Genomic DNA, 20,284 nt, shown 5'->3' with positions numbered 1-20,284 from the left:
ACATAACAATGCATTTGGACATCCAAACCTGTGCCAGAGCATCATGAAACCTTCTCAGCAGAGCAGCACCACCCCATGGGGTTGGGAAGAGTCAGGGCAAGTCAGTGAGCTGCCACCATCCCATGATGAAATGAAAGGACAGAACACCATTATTATCAAAGAATTAAATAATAGATAGGAGTTTTTTTAGAGAAAGCAACAGGAAGATGATCAAGGAAATACTTTTACCGAAAGTTCTCCAGGGCAATGTCAGCTGGTTGAAGAAGAGACAGACAAAACATCATCTGCTCCAGAAACAACAGGGCAGGGTTTCCAGGAGGACACAAGGAATTCCATCCCTCTCCTCAGTGCTCAGCCCTGGCACTGCCATGTCCCTTTCCCTCTCCCCTCCAAGTTCAGTTCCACCTGAATGCAAAACCGTAACATTTCTCAAGTTTCAAAATGATGTAAAAGCAAAGAAAAATCATCTCCACTTCCTTTGGGGAAGGCTCCCTACACCTTGAGAAGTGCTACACAGAAACCTTTGGAGTTCCCAAGGGTCGGATTCACACCTGAGGAAAGACAAAACCCACACACACACCTTAAACCAACTTTGTGACTTTTATTGATGGGCGACAACTTTATACTTCTAGGTATCACTAAACTGTGTACAATTAGGAACTCAACATTATAGGAGAGCAGACAGCAAAATTAAACAAAGCAGACTTAAAGAAATATCAATCTTAATTATTTTGCCCATTTTCTTAATTTCATGTACACAGAAGCATAAATGCAGTTTGAAATTTCTTAATAGCAATAAAGTTACAATCACCCATCTATATAGACTAACATTTTAACTCCAAATATTTGATCTGCAATGTGTACTTAAGCAGTTTCTCATCGCACAATTATTAAAATGTGTCTTCCTATCAGGAACCAGCAACTCTGCAGTTTGTACATGTTTTGAAGCACAAAGGACCATTTCCATCTCATACACATCGGCTCATATTTTACCACTTATCAAAAAACTATTGGGGAAGCAGAGAGAGCTTTTTATTATTTTTTTTAAGATTTTTTTTCTTTTTTTACTGAAGTAAAGATAAAACATTTTCACAGAAATCTACAAGTTCTGTTGCTGGTGCAGGGTTTTCTTCTACTACGCAATTAGAAAGTGGGAATTCAATGCAAATCCCCTTTTTATCATCTTAGGATTCAGCATTAACTCGGATGAACTTTATTTCTTTTTTAATATTTTTTCTTTTTTTTTTTTTTGTGTGTGATTCACGAGGCTTCCATTCCGCAAAGCCTAAAAAAGCCAACGCAAGCTACGTTGTGCACAAACGGCAGCTTCCTTTATCACTCTTATCCCATAGTTGCGAGGGGAGAGAAAAAAAAAGGATAAAAAGGGGAAAAAAAAAATCTAGAAAAAACAGAAGAGAAAAAAAAAAGAAAAAAAATAAAAGAAAGGGAAGAAGATTCACTCAGAAGAGCATTTACAGGAGAAAAGGTATTGATGTTGGCGTGGCAGGGTCACAGCAGGTCCACCTGGCGGTAGTAGAGGAGGTAGGCTGTGCGCTCCAGGGCAGCCTTGACCACCTGCGAGTGGTGGATGACCCTGACGGCCTGGTCGTCGATGCGCAGCCACCCGTTCAGCCCGATCTGGAACACGTCTGTCGTGTAGTGCCCGCCCGTCGCGCTGTTGCCGTGGTGGTACACCACTGTGGGCACACAGAGGGGACACAGATGGGAGCCACGGGTTTGCACCACCCCACAGGGCAGATGGTTTGGGGGGAAGGCAAAGCTCGGGGTTTGGGGAGTCCCTGGTTTGGAGGATGGCAGCTGAAAGCTCGGCTGGTTCCATGCCCTGCCTTGGGACACCCCCGGCTCTGGGGCAAGGGAGCTTGGAGAGTCCACAGGTGGGTGTGGAATCGTGGATTGGTTTGGGATGGGGAAAATGGAATCTTAATCTTTTTTATCTTGAAAGATTGATCAAACTTAAAAGTTTGATCTTAAAGCTCATCTCATCCCACCCCTGCCATGGCAGGGACACTGCCCCTGTCCCAGGCTGCTCCCAGCCCTGTCCAGCCTGGCCTTGGGCACTCCCAAGGATCCAGGGGCAGCCACAGCTGCTCTGGGCACCCTCTGCCCACCCTCACAGGGAGGAACTATCCATGTGTCCTAGGAGATAAATCTCCATCCCAAATATTCCCCTGGTGGATTTCTGATGGTTACTGGGACTGGTTTGCCCAAGGGGAAGTAGAAAATGGGATTTTCCAGCTGCCTGCAGTCAATGCCCATGTCAATCCCAATGGGGTGACACCAGAGGCTTGGGTGGGATGAACATCTCAGCTTTCAATGGTTCAAATAATCTTTTGGTCTGGAAAAAGTGAAGGAAACTGGGACAGTGCCCTGGGATTTGGCTGTAAAACCAAGGAGTTGCTTTAGGATTTCTCCCAATATCCCATCCAACCCTGCCCTCTGACACCCTCATTCCCCTTGTCCTGGCACTCCCAGCCCTTGGCCAAGTAAGTGTTTCTCCAGCACACCAAATCTCCTAATTCCAAACAAACCCCAAACACCAGAATCTGATACCCACAAGCTACTCCGGTGCAACTGAAAAGAAAACACTCAATGTAACCCAGAGTTTCTGTAATTCCATATGCAGGATCTGCATTTGCAATAGAGGGACCACACTGATAAAATACCTGCAAAGAGCCGGTAGGTTCTTTGGCCTTTTGAAATTTTACTTTTCACACCAGGAGATAGGAGCTCTGGAGGAGGAAAAGGAGTCACACATCAGAAATCCTGTATATCAAGAGGATCAATTATTTTTCAGAGAAACCAATGCTATCACAAAGGAGAACATTTAATTGAAATTTCTTCTGCAGCCTTAAAAGAATGGTCATGGTTCTAATAACTGGTAATCAAGAGACTGACTTTGCAGGTTTGCTGAACACTGTGGTTTATGAAAGGTTTGAAAATACCACCAAAAAATGAAGGGAAAAAAAGACAGAGTAAAAGATCAGACTATTCCATTTTCCCCATTTCGTTCCTGCTGTCAGACAATAACAGAATCAATTTCAGATTCCAAGTCACGCTTACATTCCTAAAGAAGAATTGCAAAATAAAATACTAAGTAAAACAAAAGGGCACTGCCTGACAAGGTACAGATCTCAGTTGAGATATGACTATACACTGATTTTATTTATTCCTGTTTGAGCTACTGGCTGGCTATAGAGTCCATTTGTCAGCTCAAAACAAAAGGCATTCTCTTGGCAAGCTTCAGATGCTGGACAATTTCCAATCTCACACTATTAAAGTCACTTTCTCCTAGGATACTTGTTAAATAAAAGATCCTTGTTTAACCTCTGCACTATGGATTGTCTACCTTCAGGCTGTATTTTCATAAAACACCAGTTTCCTTCCAGCAGCCACTCATTAATTAAATAATTTGACATTTCTCTGAATTAAATTTGTAATAAAAATATCCAATATTGGCAACAGCCTTCTGCAGACAGGGACACAGATCCAAGAGGATCACTTCCCATATTTGCAGCAGCCTATATCCTTATGGAGTAAATCCACATGAAGCTCTCATTTGGCCAACCCATTGTCTAGGAAGTGCCAAAGGCTTTAAGATCTTTCATCATAAAAAAACCCCACAAAAGATTCACCCAAATGACCAAATTTCCAGACAACGATGAAGACAAAATCCTGTGTGGGAGAAAACAAAAGCAGAGACACTTGTAGGAAATACAACATTATCTTTCCCATGATAGAGAAGGAAATTCTGCTCATGGATCTTCTACCTTTACTGATTTCCAGATCAACAGTGTACTCAATATTCTTGATCAGCTTCTGGCATCCACCGGTCTTCTCGTACACGAAGCGCTTGAGGTGCAGGACGAGAACGGGGGGCAGCTTTTCCAAGGTGAGTCTTCGACTGATCTCCACCTGACACACAAACCCCGAGGAAGAAACCTGTCATCTTTTGTTACCTCCTCAAAATTCCCCCTTTAAATAAGGAATAAGTGTTTCATTTTAAATACGCTAGCAGCAAACCCTCCGGATTCGTTATTACTGCGGTATTAATTTATGATAAATGCTCGTTTGTGACTTAAAGCCCACTGGATCTTCAATCCTAATGTTGTTTCAAAGGAGAACTCCGTATACTCAAAGAGAAAAACATGAGTTATGACCACACTTTTCTCTACTAAGTAGTAATTTTTATATAATTATAACCAAACAATCCACAAAACTTCTGCCTGGAAACCAGGAGCCAAGCTCAGAATTGCAGAACAAAAATGTTTTGCCTTCCTAGAAATGAAGACATAAAAATATTTCTCAAAATAACTGCTTAAGGTTTTTCTCCATTTTTAAATTGAGAAAAATCTCTTTATTGGTAACCATGAGCATATTATTTTTCAATACATGGCTCAATTCTGCTAGAACCTACGCATTGAATAGAAATTAGTGGGGAAAAAGTATTATCTCTTTCCAAGGTTCTACAGACAGCATGTTCAGTGTTTTTACTACAATTTTAATACAAAAACAACTATTTCAATTTGAATTTCTTCTGGAAAAAAGACCTGGAAGACATTGTGGGTGCTTGTATTTCCATCAAAACTCTGAAATAACATGCAGCACCTAATTGAACACTCATTTCTTCCAACCCAGCACTGGGTTGTCAGTCAAAAACTTCAAATCATTTGCAGTAAAACACAAAAAAAAAGAATGGCAAGCAAAACAAGATCTTTGTGGTAAATCATAATCAGCTTGCTAATGTTTCTTTCACATGGAAAACAACTGGATAAATATATGTTCTGAATATCTAAGGCAAACAGATTTTTGCTATTCATCTTTAGCTTTTCAAGGGAAATGAACCATCCTTTCTTTATCTGATCCTGTTCTCCCTTGGAGGAATTTGAAAACTGCAGACAACAATGTCAGAGGAACACCTACAGTTCCAGAGTTACCAATAGTGCACGTGGAATTTCCATGTGAGCAATCCCTGCACACCAGAGATGCCTTTACCACTGCCCACCACAGGAAACAAGGCAAGGCCTCAGTGAGGGAAATTTAATTATTATCCTCTATCACAAGTTCTCAAACTGCCAAACCAAAGGCATGCTTTTCCTCCTTGTTAGTACTTTTCTATTGCAATTATTACTATCAGGTATTATTTGTAAAATCAAAAAGTATTTAATCTGAAGAGCTGCTTCTTTACCAACACCATCTGGCAATTCCCAGAAATCAATAAATTATGATATTGAATATAATATATATATTTACCACAGTTCAGCCTGCTAATTTAGAGTATTCTCCATTATCATCCCAAATAAATTATTACATCAACTCAAACTCCAGCTATCTACAGGCCTGGCTTTGTTTCAGAGCTGACATTTCAGTGCTGCCGGACACTCTGAAAATATTTACACTTCTTTTATTGAAGCGTGTTCCAACAACTCCTTGTAAAGCCAGAGCTCTATGAAAACCCTTTAAAATTAAAAGTTTGGCACTTGGCTGTGAGTAAGGGGTGAACAGAACCCACCTCCTGCTTGGTTTTGGTGGTGTATCCCTGCACAGACTCTCTGGCCACCAGGCTTTCCAGGGCGTCCTGCACCGTGCGGATCTTGTCCGACTGGATGTCCAGCTGCAGGGTGAAGAAAAGCTGCAGCGTGGCAGACTCCTTGGAACTCTGCTGGTAAACAACAGATCTGTGGAGAAACAAAAAAATCTAAATGTCATAAACTGTGATTTTCCACCAGACACAACCTTTAAGCAAAAACTAGTTACTTAAGTAATCAATTTATATTTAATTTAAGGCAACACATAAAAATATAAAGATTAAACATCAAATTTTAACAACTTGCCCCAGCTGAAATGATTCTAACATCTATTAAGAGTATTCTGAATGGGATTGCAACTGAATTGTTTTCTTTATGCAAAGTTATTGGATAAGCATCCAAAGTTTAAAGGAAAAGCTGGAAAATTTTGATAAGCATTTAAAAAAAATTCACCTCCTGGCTCTGTTAGTTTTCCAACAGCTCTTCACAAGTGCAAAGTGCCAGTGCTTATCTGTTGTAAAAATCACAGGTAATTCCAGATTCTCCAATAAAAATACACAATCTTTTCAGTCACTTCTTTAATGTTACAGTGATTTTAAATTGTTTGCTTAAATCTTGCCATAGGAAATATAAACTGTGCTTCACTGAGGACTGGCACTTCATTTTCTTCATCCAGACTTTGTTCATGTATATAAATTATTACGTTCTTATATATTGAAATCAGAATTATAATTAACAGCGCTCTGACCCATGCTGGAATATTTCCAGGTCAGGTAGGAAATGCTAATGTTCAGGGTAATTTTAATGTGAGGATATTCAAAAGAGCCTTTTTTATTCAGGCGAAGCACTGAAAGCCAGTGCAGCTTCATATTGGCAAATATATAATATTAGAGAGGGAAAATATCTAATATTCCTTTAGAGGGAAGAGAACGCATGAAAAACAGCAGCACTTTTATTTAAAAAAATAAAAGAAATTATATTGTAACACCTCTTCAGGACATTTTCTTGACAAGATATGAAGAAATTGATTTGATAGCAAAACCTCTGCTGGGTTATGAGCTTTCTGTAACAATGTCTCTTATTAGATTACAAATCTCAGCTGGACAGGGGAAAATGCATCATTTTCAATGAAAAAATTACTCAGACACTGCAAGAATTCTCAGGAAAACTTTGTACTTTCTCACTTAAGCCTCATGTTGTTAAGAAAGATTTCACAGGCTGGGGTTTTTAAGTAATTATGCCTAAATAGACATTTAATAGACTCAATCCTCTCGAGAACAGCCTAAAAATCCCCAAGCCTGAAGATTCCCCAGACAAAAGATGCCAACTCGAATCATCTTTTCCTCACTGCTTTCCCCATTGGATTTTTCCAGTTTCTGGTGCTTTCCTTTAGTGGAATTCTACTGGCAGTTTTACATTCAGCCCTTCCCATCTCCAGCCCTGAGGATGAAGCTTTCCAGCCTCCCATGGGATGCTGTTTCTGTGGTGAGCTGTGCCCTGGTGTGAAGGTTAAATAAAGTGGATTTGCTGCCAGCAGAGGTTGGATTGGATCCTGTGGTTCTGCTGCTCAGTGCAAGTTTTTGCCTTTTTCCAGTATCACCTTTGCTTTATATCATTTTCTGTGGACTTCTACAGAAAACTGTATCATCCCTGTGTTTTTAATATAAAAACTGCTGGAATCATGTAGACATTACCAGACAAATTCTGGTAAATATTCCTGGGGTATTAACACCACCTTGGGTATGCAGGACTCTATCAATATCTACAAACATCTGTCTGCCAAATCCTATGGAAAATGTAATTTTATTTACCAGCTGTCTGGCTCAAACCCCAGAAGAATAAATAATTTCAGAGCATTTCCAAGGCAGAAGGCACTAGCCCACATTATTCACACTTCTAGACTCAATATCTGGCAACACAGAGAGTCAAACACCAGCAATTAAGTGTCTGTCTCCAATTTAAAAATAATTCTTCAAGTCTAGCAGTTTTGTTTTGCTGTATGTTTTTAGCTAGTGTTTACTTTGCTTTCATTTTAAATTATATATCTCTCCAAACAAGTCAGGAGGCTTTTTTCCAAGAAATATTCTTTCAGATTCTACTTTCTGCCTTTGTCTGGTATCAGACCTGCATATAAGTGATAGCTTGCATTCTTTTCATTCCAGTACCATCTTGTAGCAATTTACATTTTTCCAGACTTCTTTTGCCTTTAACGTTTCTTTACTGTTAAACACAGCTTTCTCTGGGAAGCATGAAGGGTCTGAATAAGCTAAAATTCACAACTTTAGGTTTTAGTTCATTGTTTTACTGACAAGATTTAACTCTGTAAATCTCATTCTCTCTCAGGATCCGATTTACAACATGAGATGAGATTCCTCAGAGGTTATAAAAATCAGGTAGCTCTAAAATGCTTTGTAATTCTTAGACAACACTCAAAGCATAAATATTCCAAACTCCTTTTCCACATGCAGTTCAGGGCTTGGGATCTGTTCACTGAAGACGTTTTAAAAGATTCAGCCACTGCCAAGTCAAGAACTCGTAGGAAAAAGTACTGTACCTTATGTGCCCACCAAAAATATCAGTGATTGGAGTCTGGACAAAGTCAGCCTGCCGAGTGACCGAGGACTTGTTCCGAGGCCCCACCTGCTCCCACTCATCCTCGCTGCCTTCCCCCTGCTCCTCCTGCTCCTCCTCCCTGGGAATGCTCTGAGCCTCGGGGCCGTTGGACACTGACACTTCTTCAAGGAAAAAACACAGTGGGGGTTTGGATAGAGGAAACATCCAGGCAGAGAAAGGATATGAAATACAAATACAAAATACAAAAGGCAAAAACCCCAATACAAATGATTTTTGGAGGAGAAAATGTTTTCGTGCATCAGGGTTTTAATTAAAAAAGAGAGCAAGCATATTCCAGGTCGCTGCCAGCATGACACATCCTTGTATGAACAGAAGGCAGCTCACTGGTGACTGTATGTAAATAGCAAAGTTTGAGGTATTTTTAGTAGTAAATTTATGGGGTAGAAAATTAGAAAGTCAAGTGTTATTCTGGAAACAGAATTATGCCATTATTTAAATACAACTCCTTTTCTGCACAGGTATTTTACAGGGAACCCGAGGCTTAGCAAATATTTTCCCAGCCAGTGCCAAAGGCAGGAGGTTCTAAAGCGAACACAGCTAAGGAACAAAATATGGTATGACTTTATACCCTAAATAATCTACCCTACTAACTAGTGATCTGAATTCTTACTCGGCTAAGGCCTGCAGGATTTTATTTGTAAAGGGGATTCAAGCCAAAGCCTCTATAAACTAAATTGACATTTTACTCTGCACATAAATTCTGGTAATTCTTTCAAAGTAAATTCTCCTCCAACTTTGTCAGTAGGAATCCTAAAATAATTGAGTATGTTGGTTTGTATTAGGGAAAAAAAATCTTAATCGGTGGTTTAAAGATCAGTGAAAAGGACACTGATACATTTTTGAATTCCCATGGACAGTCAAAAAACACTGACATTGCAGGTGTTATAAATGAGAAACAAGACTGATCAATTAGTTAGCCCCAAATCATGCTTAGCTGGGCTCAGTAAAAATGTGTAATATTGAGTTTTGTTGTCTAGGAGAACCAGAAATGTGATATTGTCCTTCAGAGTATTGACAGAAGCACGATGCCTTTCCAGAAACCCAGTAACTCTCCAGATATTCATACACTGGGCAGAATGCACTCATTGTATCCAGATTTTAACAAAATATTATTTGCTTATGTCCCAGTCCTCTAAAACATGGCATTCTATCCTTAACTCAACATCTACTCCAAGCATTACTCTGCATTATGGAATCACCACATAAAAACAGTATTTGAAATGATTGTTAGCTATAAATAAAAATCCACTAACTTTCATTATTTGGAGAGAGAAGTTTCTTGAGGCTCAGCATTTCTTCATGTAGTCCATTGAGGATAAATCCCAAGTATTCTTCAGCATCCTCTTGCCTGCCCTGAACAGAGTATTTTTTTCAATTAATTCTATGATATTTTCATGGTTTTCTTTCAACAGAAGGTTCATGACACTGAACAAATTTAGCTTTTTCCTATTAATTTAGCTAATTTAGCAACTACTCAGTCTAAAGTTATGTAAAATAAAGCTTTGATTTTATTATAAAATGAACTCTTTTTTTAACCAGTTAAACCCACATTGTGCTAAGCAGTAAATACACACATCAGCTCCACAAAGGCTACAAGAATTCTGCACTTTTCTCAATACAAATTCCATTTAACGTGTGAGTTGGAATTTTTTCCCCTCCATTTCTTTTATAACCACTATTGAAAGCTGCTGTCAAACCAAGGCCAAATCAAAGGATAGTTTGAATTATTATCTTTTCTTTGTATTGAAATTAAACCTGAACAGGTATTTTGAAGTTTCTGGACCTTTAATAAGTGTTAGCTGAATTGCTCATAAAAATGAACAACTGCTCATTTCTAAAGGTAAATCAATTGGCAACTCCATTACAAAAAGAGATGTTCCATTCCAATAGTAATTTTTTTATTATTCTGACACATCAAACTGCTAAACTTGTAATTAACATTTTCCTGTAATCAGGTCCCAAGACAGTCGATCCTCATTACATGAACTCTCAAGGAGCTGATTTTAGTGGCCCTTGAGCAGAGCCTGAGGTTTGGCTTTGCAGAGTTTTAAGGACTGTGACTGCCCTGCAATGCAGTTCCACAAGTGAAGGATTTGCAGTCCCACCTTTTCGGACAGACTTGACTTTATAACCGTCAAGAGCCTGTAAATGTAGGTTGGTTCAAAGGCAGCCCCTGGTCGGATGTCTCTCACTATTTTATCACCTAAAGCTGCAAGGTGAAAAAGAATTCATGTAAGTAATAATAAATCAAAGGGGTTTTTACATTATACCTGAACAGTCTCTTCACACATCATTAGTTTTGGAGTCCAGCACTTTTTTTGCTAAGAGTTTTACTGTAGGTTTGGGGTCTTGAGCTCAGAAGCTGTAAGACACAACTCTTATCTGTAAACATTGTTTTAAAACATATCTACCTGCCTAAACTTACAAATAGTCAGGAAAAGTTCTAAGAAGATTAACAAGAATATCAACAGCCATCATAAAAAAACACTTTCAGTGCTATTTGCATTTCTGCATTTCTTTTGTACTGAAAGAACACGTCCTTAAACCTTCTGTGTATTTGCAATTCTAACAGCTGACTTTTGCTCACTGCAGAATAAAAACCCCAAGAACATTCTGACAGAATGTTCCACCTAATGGCAATTCAAGGCCTCAGAACTACACTTGAAAACTGCACAAGGCAATGACCTACAAGGAAAGTAAGTTGCATAAGCCAGTAAGATTTGTTTTACAGAAAGAAACCACAGAAATGTCTGAACTGTTTGGAAATCACTGGAACCACCAGCTCCTCCTGATATTTCCTTATCATGTTACATAAAGAATAGTTTCAGGAATGTGCTTGTTCCTACAAGTTTGCAATATACCAGACTTGGTTTAAAATTAAGATGAAACAACTGAAACCTCGAAGATAATTTATTTGCATCAGAAAATATGCTATTCCTCACTACATAATCATCATTGAGCCTTCTAATATTTATTAGGAGAAGTCAGACATGTCTGAAGTTTTCCCACTGGAATCAGAATCCAGGATAATATTCCTGCAGGCAATCTCCAACTGCTGAAGGAGCCTGTTATGGCCCCATTTTGTTCCAAATCAGTGAGTGTTCAGGATTTAAGGAGCAGAATTGAGCAAATAAACAGCTGGAAATATGTAAGAAAGGAAGTGGAGGAAAATAGTGGAGGAAATATCAACTGATTTTCTTAGAAAGGGCATGTTCTTAGAAGGCATCTTCACAATTAAGTGAACCTTCAATAAAACTGTTCCTATTGTACAAGAAGAAAAGAATCCAAGGTGCAACACCCATGCAGATCTTTACCCCAAAGGCTTCTCCCCATCATTTTCTGCTTTGTGCCCCTGTTCCCACTCACCTTGCTTTGCTTTAGGAGGTACAGGCATATTAGTGAACTCATTCATTAAACGAACACTGAAACAGAAGGGAAGCAACTGGACATGAGCAGCAATTTAAGACTTAGAAGAACAAATAATAAAATTAGGTAATTGTCATTCTGACTGCCAAAACGAAACAAAATCAAAGAATATCACCATGAAACATGGGTAAAATTCAGACATAAAAATCCATCCAGGTGTTGGGCTGGTCCTTGCACCTCTCACAGTTCATTTCTGCACATTAAACACTACACAAAACTGATACTCCCAAGGCAACAGGAATTATCTTCCTTGACAAGCCAAGCAGTTGGAAAACACCAAGCTCATTATAAGTGTCACCCAAAAACACACAAAAAACTCCTGCATACATATCAACTTCTAACAGTCGTTGTTAGGTACTTCTGAAGGAGTTTAGTCAGATCCCAGACTTTCATTCCTTTTTTCCCAAGCTACTTACAAACTGTCTAGCATTGGTGTGGAGGTGCACGGCCTCTGCGATTTGGAATACATTGGAATGGACTTCATTAAATGATACATTGGAGGGCAAGCAACCAAGGCTTGCAGGGTCTATGCAGTGGCATTAAGGAAATATGCAGAAAATGGCATCTGTGTATTAACCAAATATTCAATTATATGCAAAACTATACAAAGAACAGAGGTGCAGTTTTATTAGGTAGATCAATCCAAGAATTTAACTGGAAAAGAAGATGAAGCTTTATCATAACGTTAATCAATAATGTACCAAAGTTGTATTAAAAAACCCCCAGCATCTTGTAACATGCAGTGATTTTACTGACATTTTAATCATGGCAAAAACTTTCATTAATGTGTATTGAAACATTTCAACCAAGAGTAGGAGACGAAAAGAACTTTCATAGGAAAGACTTTAGAGAATTAACCATTTGAAATTTGGCAGCAGATAACCTGGAACACATTTTCTGAGAAGAATGGAAGAAACCAGCTGAAATTTAAAGGTGCTGAGTCACCCCTGAAACCAAAGCAAAACCCGCTGAGATGTGAGAGATGCTGCACTGCAAAGAGTTGGGAGCAACCTGGAAAACTCCAGAGTGTGCTGAAGAATAACTCTCTAAAAGCATCACAACTTGGGGAGAGCAGTGAACACAGGAAATGCACTAAAACATGGGAGGGAAAGGGAAATGACAAAATCAGGGATGGATCTCAACAGCTGAAGAGATTAATTTCATCTCCACAGTGTGCAAAAACTGAGTAATAATTTGCATTGTAAAACCTCAAGAGTTAAAAAATGGGAGCTAAGATGCAGAGTATATACAACCAAAAAAGTGCAGAAATGGTTACATATGATAGAAGCTTTATTTAAAGCAGTCACTGGCCTAGAAATGGTTTGTTAGGATCTGCCACGATCAGTCTTGACACTGATGTTAACATTTTTCACTAGCAGTACCAGCACTAGAAGTACCCCAAGTGTCACTTGCAGTCAGCCTTGCTGACATGGGAGACAATTTTTAATTTAATTATTACTACTTCATTAATTATTAATTAATTAATAATATTTTATTAATATCATAACATAGCATGGAGGGAAAGTGCTTTCTGTTCCTCAAGGTAGAAGTTATTTTTGCAGGGGAATACAACCCCAATTTATTAAGGGCAAGCCCATCTTCCCTATGTAAGATTGTATTAGGATTAATTCAAATTAAATGCTGCTTTACATAGATGATACGACAGTGACAACCTGCTCAGCACAAACCCAAATGATCCACTAAACTGCAAAACAAAGCCCAAGTCAAAGAACAGTTACTTCAAGGGCAAAAGACAAATAATCATTTAAATGGATGCACAGAGTCATAGGGAAACACTGCTAGAAATTACAAGGCTTTCAGTCAGGAGAAGTTCTGAAATATTTTGACACAGGTAACAAACTGCAAACAGGATTGCAGAGGAACCCTGCACACCAGGTTCAATGATCCAAAATCCCCCTGGCTGCTACACTTCAACATTTTAACCACAGGAGCAGGATCTGGGAAAACAAAACACTTCTATAAAATACTTACCAGAACAATCCAGAAAAACTCTGACAGATATAATATAAAAATATCAACTTAAGAGCATTAATTTTTTCCCAGGGAAGGATACAGCATTGATGTAGCACCAGTTTCCTTTGTTGATCAGCCCTCGGGGTTGCAAAGACACTGGTTTATGTATTAGTCTTACATTTTCCAGTATTTCTGCAGAATGAGAAACAGTAAATTGAGCATCGACAAAACTCTTGTGGCCATTAAACAAATATCTGCTGCAGCATTACACAGTAATTCAAATCAATGAGCAAGATTCCCAGAAACTTCAGGAAATTATCTCCACTCCATTTAACCACTGCTCACATTCCAAAGCAGATTTTTCTTCCTCCAAAGACATCCCAGGATTCGAATCAGGAGATGCTGACACAAACCTGATCACCGCCATTGCACTGGATGTTTGTTTTCCTAAATCCAGTATTTTATTTATACTGCTACACAGATATAAAATGCCATTAGCTGGAATCACTTGTCACCAGTTTTTTGAAGCATTTCCCACATTTTTCTGCTCTGAAGAGCGATGAAGCCAACGCAGCTGTCTCAGTTTAGAAGTTTCACCATCCACTATCTTACAACAAAATCGTCTCAGTGCAAACACACAGACAGATGTTCCCCTCACCTTCAGAACAGGCTGTTCTGTTTAACACTTCCAAAATCTACGAGATAACAGCCTTACATAACATAATTCCTGCTCTTTCCTGCTTTCAAAACCTTCAGCAACAGCCCAAGTTTCAAACTTAGAAACCACTGCACATTAGTCTGTCCCAGTTATGAAACCAAAAGCAACAAAGGGAGCTTTTCCAGGAATCCTGAGCTGTTATTTAGATACCTAAATAAGAACTGTTTAAAGAAAATACTGCAGCTCATATACTTTAAAGTTGCAAACTAAGGTGTGTACAAGACAAAATATAAATTGCATGTAAATATAGCAATTGTGTGCCAGTGGGGTTATTTATTTTTACAATAAATGTGAGGGGCTCTAAAGCTCTTATATGCTATAAACTTAAAAGAATTTGAGCTGTTCACTACAGGACTAAAAAGATAAAATAACGTGATATAGGTACAAAAACAGAGGTACAAAGCTGCTAAGCAGAGGAGGTGGCAGAGCTGCAAACAAAATCCACATCCTTCTGCTGCCAAGCCATCTATAAGATTGGATTTCCTGCAGATAACATCAGTTCTAAGCAAGCAAAATTGACCAAAAAAAGGAGAAGTACTCAATTCAGTTGTCTACTACCTAAAGAACGTGTCACCTGAAAGAGCAGACAGCAAAGAAATGTAGAATGGAAGATGATGAAGCACAGATGTAGAATAAGATTATTTTCTATTGAAGGCTAAAATGTGTTATTGAATTACTGCTTAAATACTTCAGAAAGTGTTGTTAGAGCAGCAACATTTGAACTGTGTTCACACACAACATTTCTGTTAACATAACTCATCATTGTTGAAAATAAAGATGAAAGTAACAGAAAAAGCTTCTAGTTTTGTGTCTATCAATAACTTTTTACAGGAGCTCTTTTCCTCCCCATTTTTGCATCATGCTAAATAAAGATATTAAGAAGACCTTTAGCATCCTCTTGTGGTCACAAAGCTGTTTTGTGAACAGGCTCCAGTGCAATTCCTGGAGTTTTGGTTCTTTTAACAAAGACTTGGGTCTGTGTACAGCAATTACATTCAACAGCACATTTCCAGTTTCCATCTAACACACAGTAACTAAAAGAACTTTTACAAGGAAAAAATACACTTAGAACCTGAGAAAAACTTTAAATTTCAAAACCTGTTGGAAAGCTCATCAGCCAGAAAACTCATTTCCTCTGGAGGCTGCTAATTTGTGAAATGAGGCAATGCTTAGATATTTCTGTTGGTAAACAGAAAGCGTTTTGCTGAAGTTCATTCATTGGGTTTTGTTATTACTGCTCATTTTTTTTAACAAGGTGATTTCCTAAATAAAGCAAGTCCTGAATTTAATTAGAGAGAAGCCCTGTGGATATGGTGTCCATGCTGAAGAGTTAAAGTTAGGAACTGAACACTTGGCTTAACATGCTGGTTACAAGTTAGGAACTGAACACTTGGCTTAGGACAATATTTAGAGGATATTGTCTCTGTCACTCTGATCTTTCCTCCAATCTGGACAATGATTAAAAAATCCCAGGATAACAGTGCTGGATGACCCTGAACAAAAACATTTCTGTAAGAATGCAGTTTTAATGTACAAAAGGCTGCATTTCTCAAGTTTAAAAAACCCCCCAGACCCTGGATGGCTCCAGAACTTCTTGCTCTAGCATTTATCTACCTTTACAATGAGAAAAAAATCTTCTACTGTATAACATGAAAGACCTTTCTTACCATCTGATTTTTTCTTTTTATCACTAGTCTTGGCATTCTTCACTATTCTTGAACTGTGAATCACCATCTTCTTTATGAATTTGTTTTGTAAATTTGGATTTACAACCATGGTCCAGCATCATCCGAGACAAATTAACTCTGCATTTTCCATGGTTTTTAAATCTTATTTCCATTTTTGCTGCTGTTATGAGATTTTCCTTCAGAAGGAATGCCCAGAGACTGCAATTTGTCTATTTATTTTCTAGTCCTGATCATTTCTCTATCTTGTGTAGCTTCTGTCTTTGAGGCTGAAGGAATCACAGATCTCTGCAGGTTGAATTGAGCAGCATTAAATTATTTTCAGGGTGCCTGTGAATCATTAACCTCCCTTGTAATAACTGCTGAAATTAAAGTACAAACCAACAATTTGTCCCTGGAAAAGCAACTTCTCTTCTTGTGTGCTGAGCACTTGTTCTAAATAAAAACTGTGCAGAAGGACCCCAGCACTCCAACACTGAGTTGTTTGTTAATTTGATTTGTTAATCCTGCCTGTTAATTCAGGATGCTTCAGGTGCAGTTTACCTGTGTCCAGCACCCTATGGCATTTGTGGCCAAAAATTCATTCCCATTGGCATGAGCTGAATTCCCAGCAAATCCAACAGGAGGATCTCAACTCAGCCACAGGGAAAACAAGGAACACACCTGACAAACACTCAGACCCTCACACGGGGATGATCACTGAGGCAGCAGAGTTGAAATTAAATATATACAGAACAGAGCAACTGATCTGTCTGGGAATCATGAACTGAAATCCTTGGTACACATTTTTTGAGTGTGGGTGGATGAACAAAGCACTCAGGTACCTGTTTTCCAAATAGGACAGAGAACACTCAAGGGCATATAAAGAAAATAAAGAAAAACACCTTTTTCTACAGAGCAAGGCACTGATCACATGGCATTGAGATCTTCAAATAAACATTTTACACTGAAATCACAAACATCTGAGTTACAGGAATTGCAACAATAACTCCTACCTAAATCAGCTACAATGAGCAGATAATTTTCTTTTATCTATATTCAGATTACTCCTCTGCCCAAACAGCAAGCTAATAGTGAAGGTGCAGGAGAAAACTGAGAAAAAGTTACATTTGTGTTTTACTACATTGAAGACAAAATAAAAAGCTCTGCTCCCACCTGGTGGCAAAAAATAGTACAGAAACAGTAAAAGTCTCAAAAGTTAACTTACAGCTGGAACAACTTGGACAAGATAAAAAACCTTTTCCATTTATGGCAAGCAATTGTAGCTTTATGATGGTCATGAAATAGTTTTAAGTTAAAAATCATTACCAAATGATAGCTTGAGATTTTAAGACCACATTCTCCATATGAGTTCATACAGACTGTAATCACCTGCTTTACATATATATATGTGTATATATATATATATATATTTTAGTTCAGTGTTTGTGACACCTAAGTGGAAAATACATTGAAATATAAATTATTCTGACAGCTTTTCTCTCAACAGACAATTCTGAGTAATGAAACCATTGCTGAGTAAGGAGGGGAGGAGAGGCAGCACACAATTGTGGGCACTCTGAACATCATCTCCAGGTCAGCTTCTGTTCAGTGTGCAAATCTGACTTGAAGCTGTCACACTGAGAACAGCATTGTACCTGTAAATTAACCTGCAGCACAAACAGCAGGACCCTGCACAAAGCCTTCTCACACAGGGACCACTTCACAGATTTAAAATAATTACTTTGGTTCCAACACTCGTGAGTCAGTGACACAAAATGCACCCAAGCTGGGAGAACTTCAGGATTTCTGGCTGAATCTGCACAACCAACCTCCTGCAGTTTCTAGCATTTCATAAATATGACAGGACCACGAGTCAAAGCTTTTGTACTCCCTGTGCTGCTGTCCTCTCTTGGACAGCTCCTCAGGGTTATTCTTGAACTGGGAACACCTAGCACTGGTTGTGGATAAAGCAATACAGAGCTTACAGCTTATAATGGTTAAATTGGAAGGATAGACTCCCTCAAAAAGCATATTAGTAAATATGATATTTTCTGAACTGAAATTTCTGAAGCAAGATCTGTGTACCCATTACACTTCAACTGCTGCTTAGTGTGCAGGAATTTCAGCCAGTTTGGTACAAATACAGCAATACTCTTCTTGTAAGTGAATACACTACAGAACTGCAAATACTGCATAATATAACACACCGTTTTCTGAACAAACCTAACATATTCTCCTTTTTGTAACAGCACACAGCCTGTTTGAAACCACAGATCACTTCCACAGACTGTTTGACAAGTTGTATGACAAGCAGCAATAGCTTCCCTGTATCTGGGATAATGACGGCGTGTTTACTCAGGGGGATACAAACTGCATTATTCCAGTGACATCCTTCAGGCAGGGTTTGAACAGCCAGCTCATTACCAGAGGAATGTTCTCTATCAGTATTGCACACTCCTGTTTACAAGCAGAGTTAATACCCTTCCAGTGTACCATCCACTCGTGTCTATTAACTATACCTGCAATCTTTATGGCTACGGGATCCTCTGAAACTGGAACAGGCCCCTCTTTGACTTCAACCTGTTTTTCAGGGACCAGAGGAGATGTGGCAGGAGGGGTATACTTAGTCTCAACATAGACCACAGATGTGGAAGCAGAGGGCTTGGAATTGTGAAAAAGACTAGCCCACGATTTTGCAGGCTGATTAACAGGGACAGATCCTGCAAGCGGGACCGTTGCCTCAGTAGTAGGTGAAGCTTCCTCAGGCTTAGCTTGGTCTGAGTCAGTGCTTTCCACAGTGTGCAATTCTACCCCATTGGCAGCTGTGTCCTCCCCAGAGGGTTCAAGTGTTTGTCCATTAGTAACGCCCAGAGGTTCAGTAGTATCGCTACCAGCGTAAGGCTGGACACCAGCTGTCCTTAGGGGGCTCTCTGTGCCGGCCTCCGAGGGGAGGCACAACTGTTCCGAGTGAGGAAGGCGGCATACCTCGGGCTGCCCGGCAGTCCTGGCGCCCGCCTCGGCACACGCGCCTCCGGCCAGGAAGTCCACGGAGCTGGCGGGGCTGCCGCAAGTCCTCGGCGTGGCCAGCGAGGGGAGGTCTCCTGCCAGCTCCGCGTCCTCCGCGCTCAGGCTGAGCCCCGCGGCCGCCGCGTGGCCGTTCACCAGCGCCTCCGGGGCGGCCACGCCGTCGGGGACGTCTTCCAAGTAACTGTAGTATCCGGGGGGTCTTTTCTTCTTCTTTTTCCGCTCCCTCTGCCCCAGGCCTCCGGCCAAGCCGTCGTTTTCGGCGTTGGAGCCGCTGTCCAGAGCCAGGGTGGGGTCGCTGAACTGGCAGTCAATGGAGTTGTAGTTTGTGTCGCTGAGAGCATCTTCTGGGGTTTTCTGAGCAGGTGCACAGCTGAGGATGAATTCTGGAGCCTGAGGATTCAGAGTACTCGAAATACTGTAGTCGGTGTTATTCAGGACAGACGACTGAGTCTCAATGACTTCATTAACACCAAATTCAATTCTCTGATACTCTTCCCCTGGATGAGAGAAAGCAAATCTCAGTTAGAGAATCACACTGAAGCAAAAAGCTACAAAAGCAAGGGGAACACTCTCCTATTTTTCTGTAACTCTGAAAAGAAAGTACGCTCTCCCAAACAAAAACAATTCTCATTCTCAACCATGACGACTTTCAAAGGATCAGTTTCTTAAAGACAGCAGAGTATGATTCAGGTTTTCTTAACTAGAATTATGTAATTTCCAAATCACTGCACAGCTCCTAATAACCCTTATTAAATTCACCTCCTCAGAAAAGCTATTAAAGACCAATGTCTATAGGAATAATCTGCATTAAATTAATTACTGGATAATTGCCTATAAAATATGGTGTAATTCTTAATTCCATGCTTTTTTCAAGCCAGTCTGTTCAACTGACAACTACAAAATCCAAGCCTTTGCCTTTTTAACTTTCCCACATGTGAAATTTGCTTTTTGAAGGGCTGGATTTGGTTTTCCTGGTGTGATTTATCATAATCATTTACCATAATCCTTAATAACTGAAAAATATATTTATTAATTGCATGGAACACTGCAGTTAAAACTCTTGAGCCTCCAGGCTGATTTATAACTTTAATTTTATCAAAATTAAATTTATTACTATATGAGAGTAATGACATACACAAATCCAGAATTTTATGACATGAAATACAACACATTCCTCAACATAAATCAGCATTCAACTTGTACATAGAAGTTGTACTGAAAACTTATGAACAGGGGTTTTTTGTTTGTTTTATTGATTTATTTATTTGCCTTGGAACTGAAGAAACTCTAAG

General features: G+C 39.3%; 1 protein-coding gene across 1 annotated transcript in view; it reads right to left on the bottom strand.

Annotated features, from left to right (window-relative positions):
* Window positions 1–581: 581 nt before the first annotated feature.
* The window catches only part of USP10 (ubiquitin specific peptidase 10), a 45,548-nt gene continuing 25,845 nt past the window's right edge, over window positions 582–20,284 (bottom strand). The window contains exons 4-14 of the mRNA XM_063410526.1: window positions 18,485–19,489; window positions 13,681–13,772; window positions 12,023–12,132; window positions 11,547–11,602; window positions 10,286–10,389; window positions 9,434–9,533; window positions 8,101–8,281; window positions 5,531–5,696; window positions 3,789–3,933; window positions 2,685–2,750; window positions 582–1,697 (exon numbers count right to left, since the gene is read on the bottom strand). Coding sequence (XP_063266596.1) covers window positions 1,510–1,697; window positions 2,685–2,750; window positions 3,789–3,933; window positions 5,531–5,696; window positions 8,101–8,281; window positions 9,434–9,533; window positions 10,286–10,389; window positions 11,547–11,602; window positions 12,023–12,132; window positions 13,681–13,772; window positions 18,485–19,489 — 2,213 coding nt within the window. The 3' untranslated portion in view covers window positions 582–1,509. The remainder of the gene's footprint in view (window positions 1,698–2,684; window positions 2,751–3,788; window positions 3,934–5,530; window positions 5,697–8,100; window positions 8,282–9,433; window positions 9,534–10,285; window positions 10,390–11,546; window positions 11,603–12,022; window positions 12,133–13,680; window positions 13,773–18,484; window positions 19,490–20,284) is intronic.

This window comes from Prinia subflava, chromosome 13 (assembly GCF_021018805.1).
Source record: "Prinia subflava isolate CZ2003 ecotype Zambia chromosome 13, Cam_Psub_1.2, whole genome shotgun sequence".
Taxonomy (NCBI): domain Eukaryota; kingdom Metazoa; phylum Chordata; class Aves; order Passeriformes; family Cisticolidae; genus Prinia; species Prinia subflava.
This window is presented reverse-complemented; position numbering and strand designations above follow the sequence as displayed.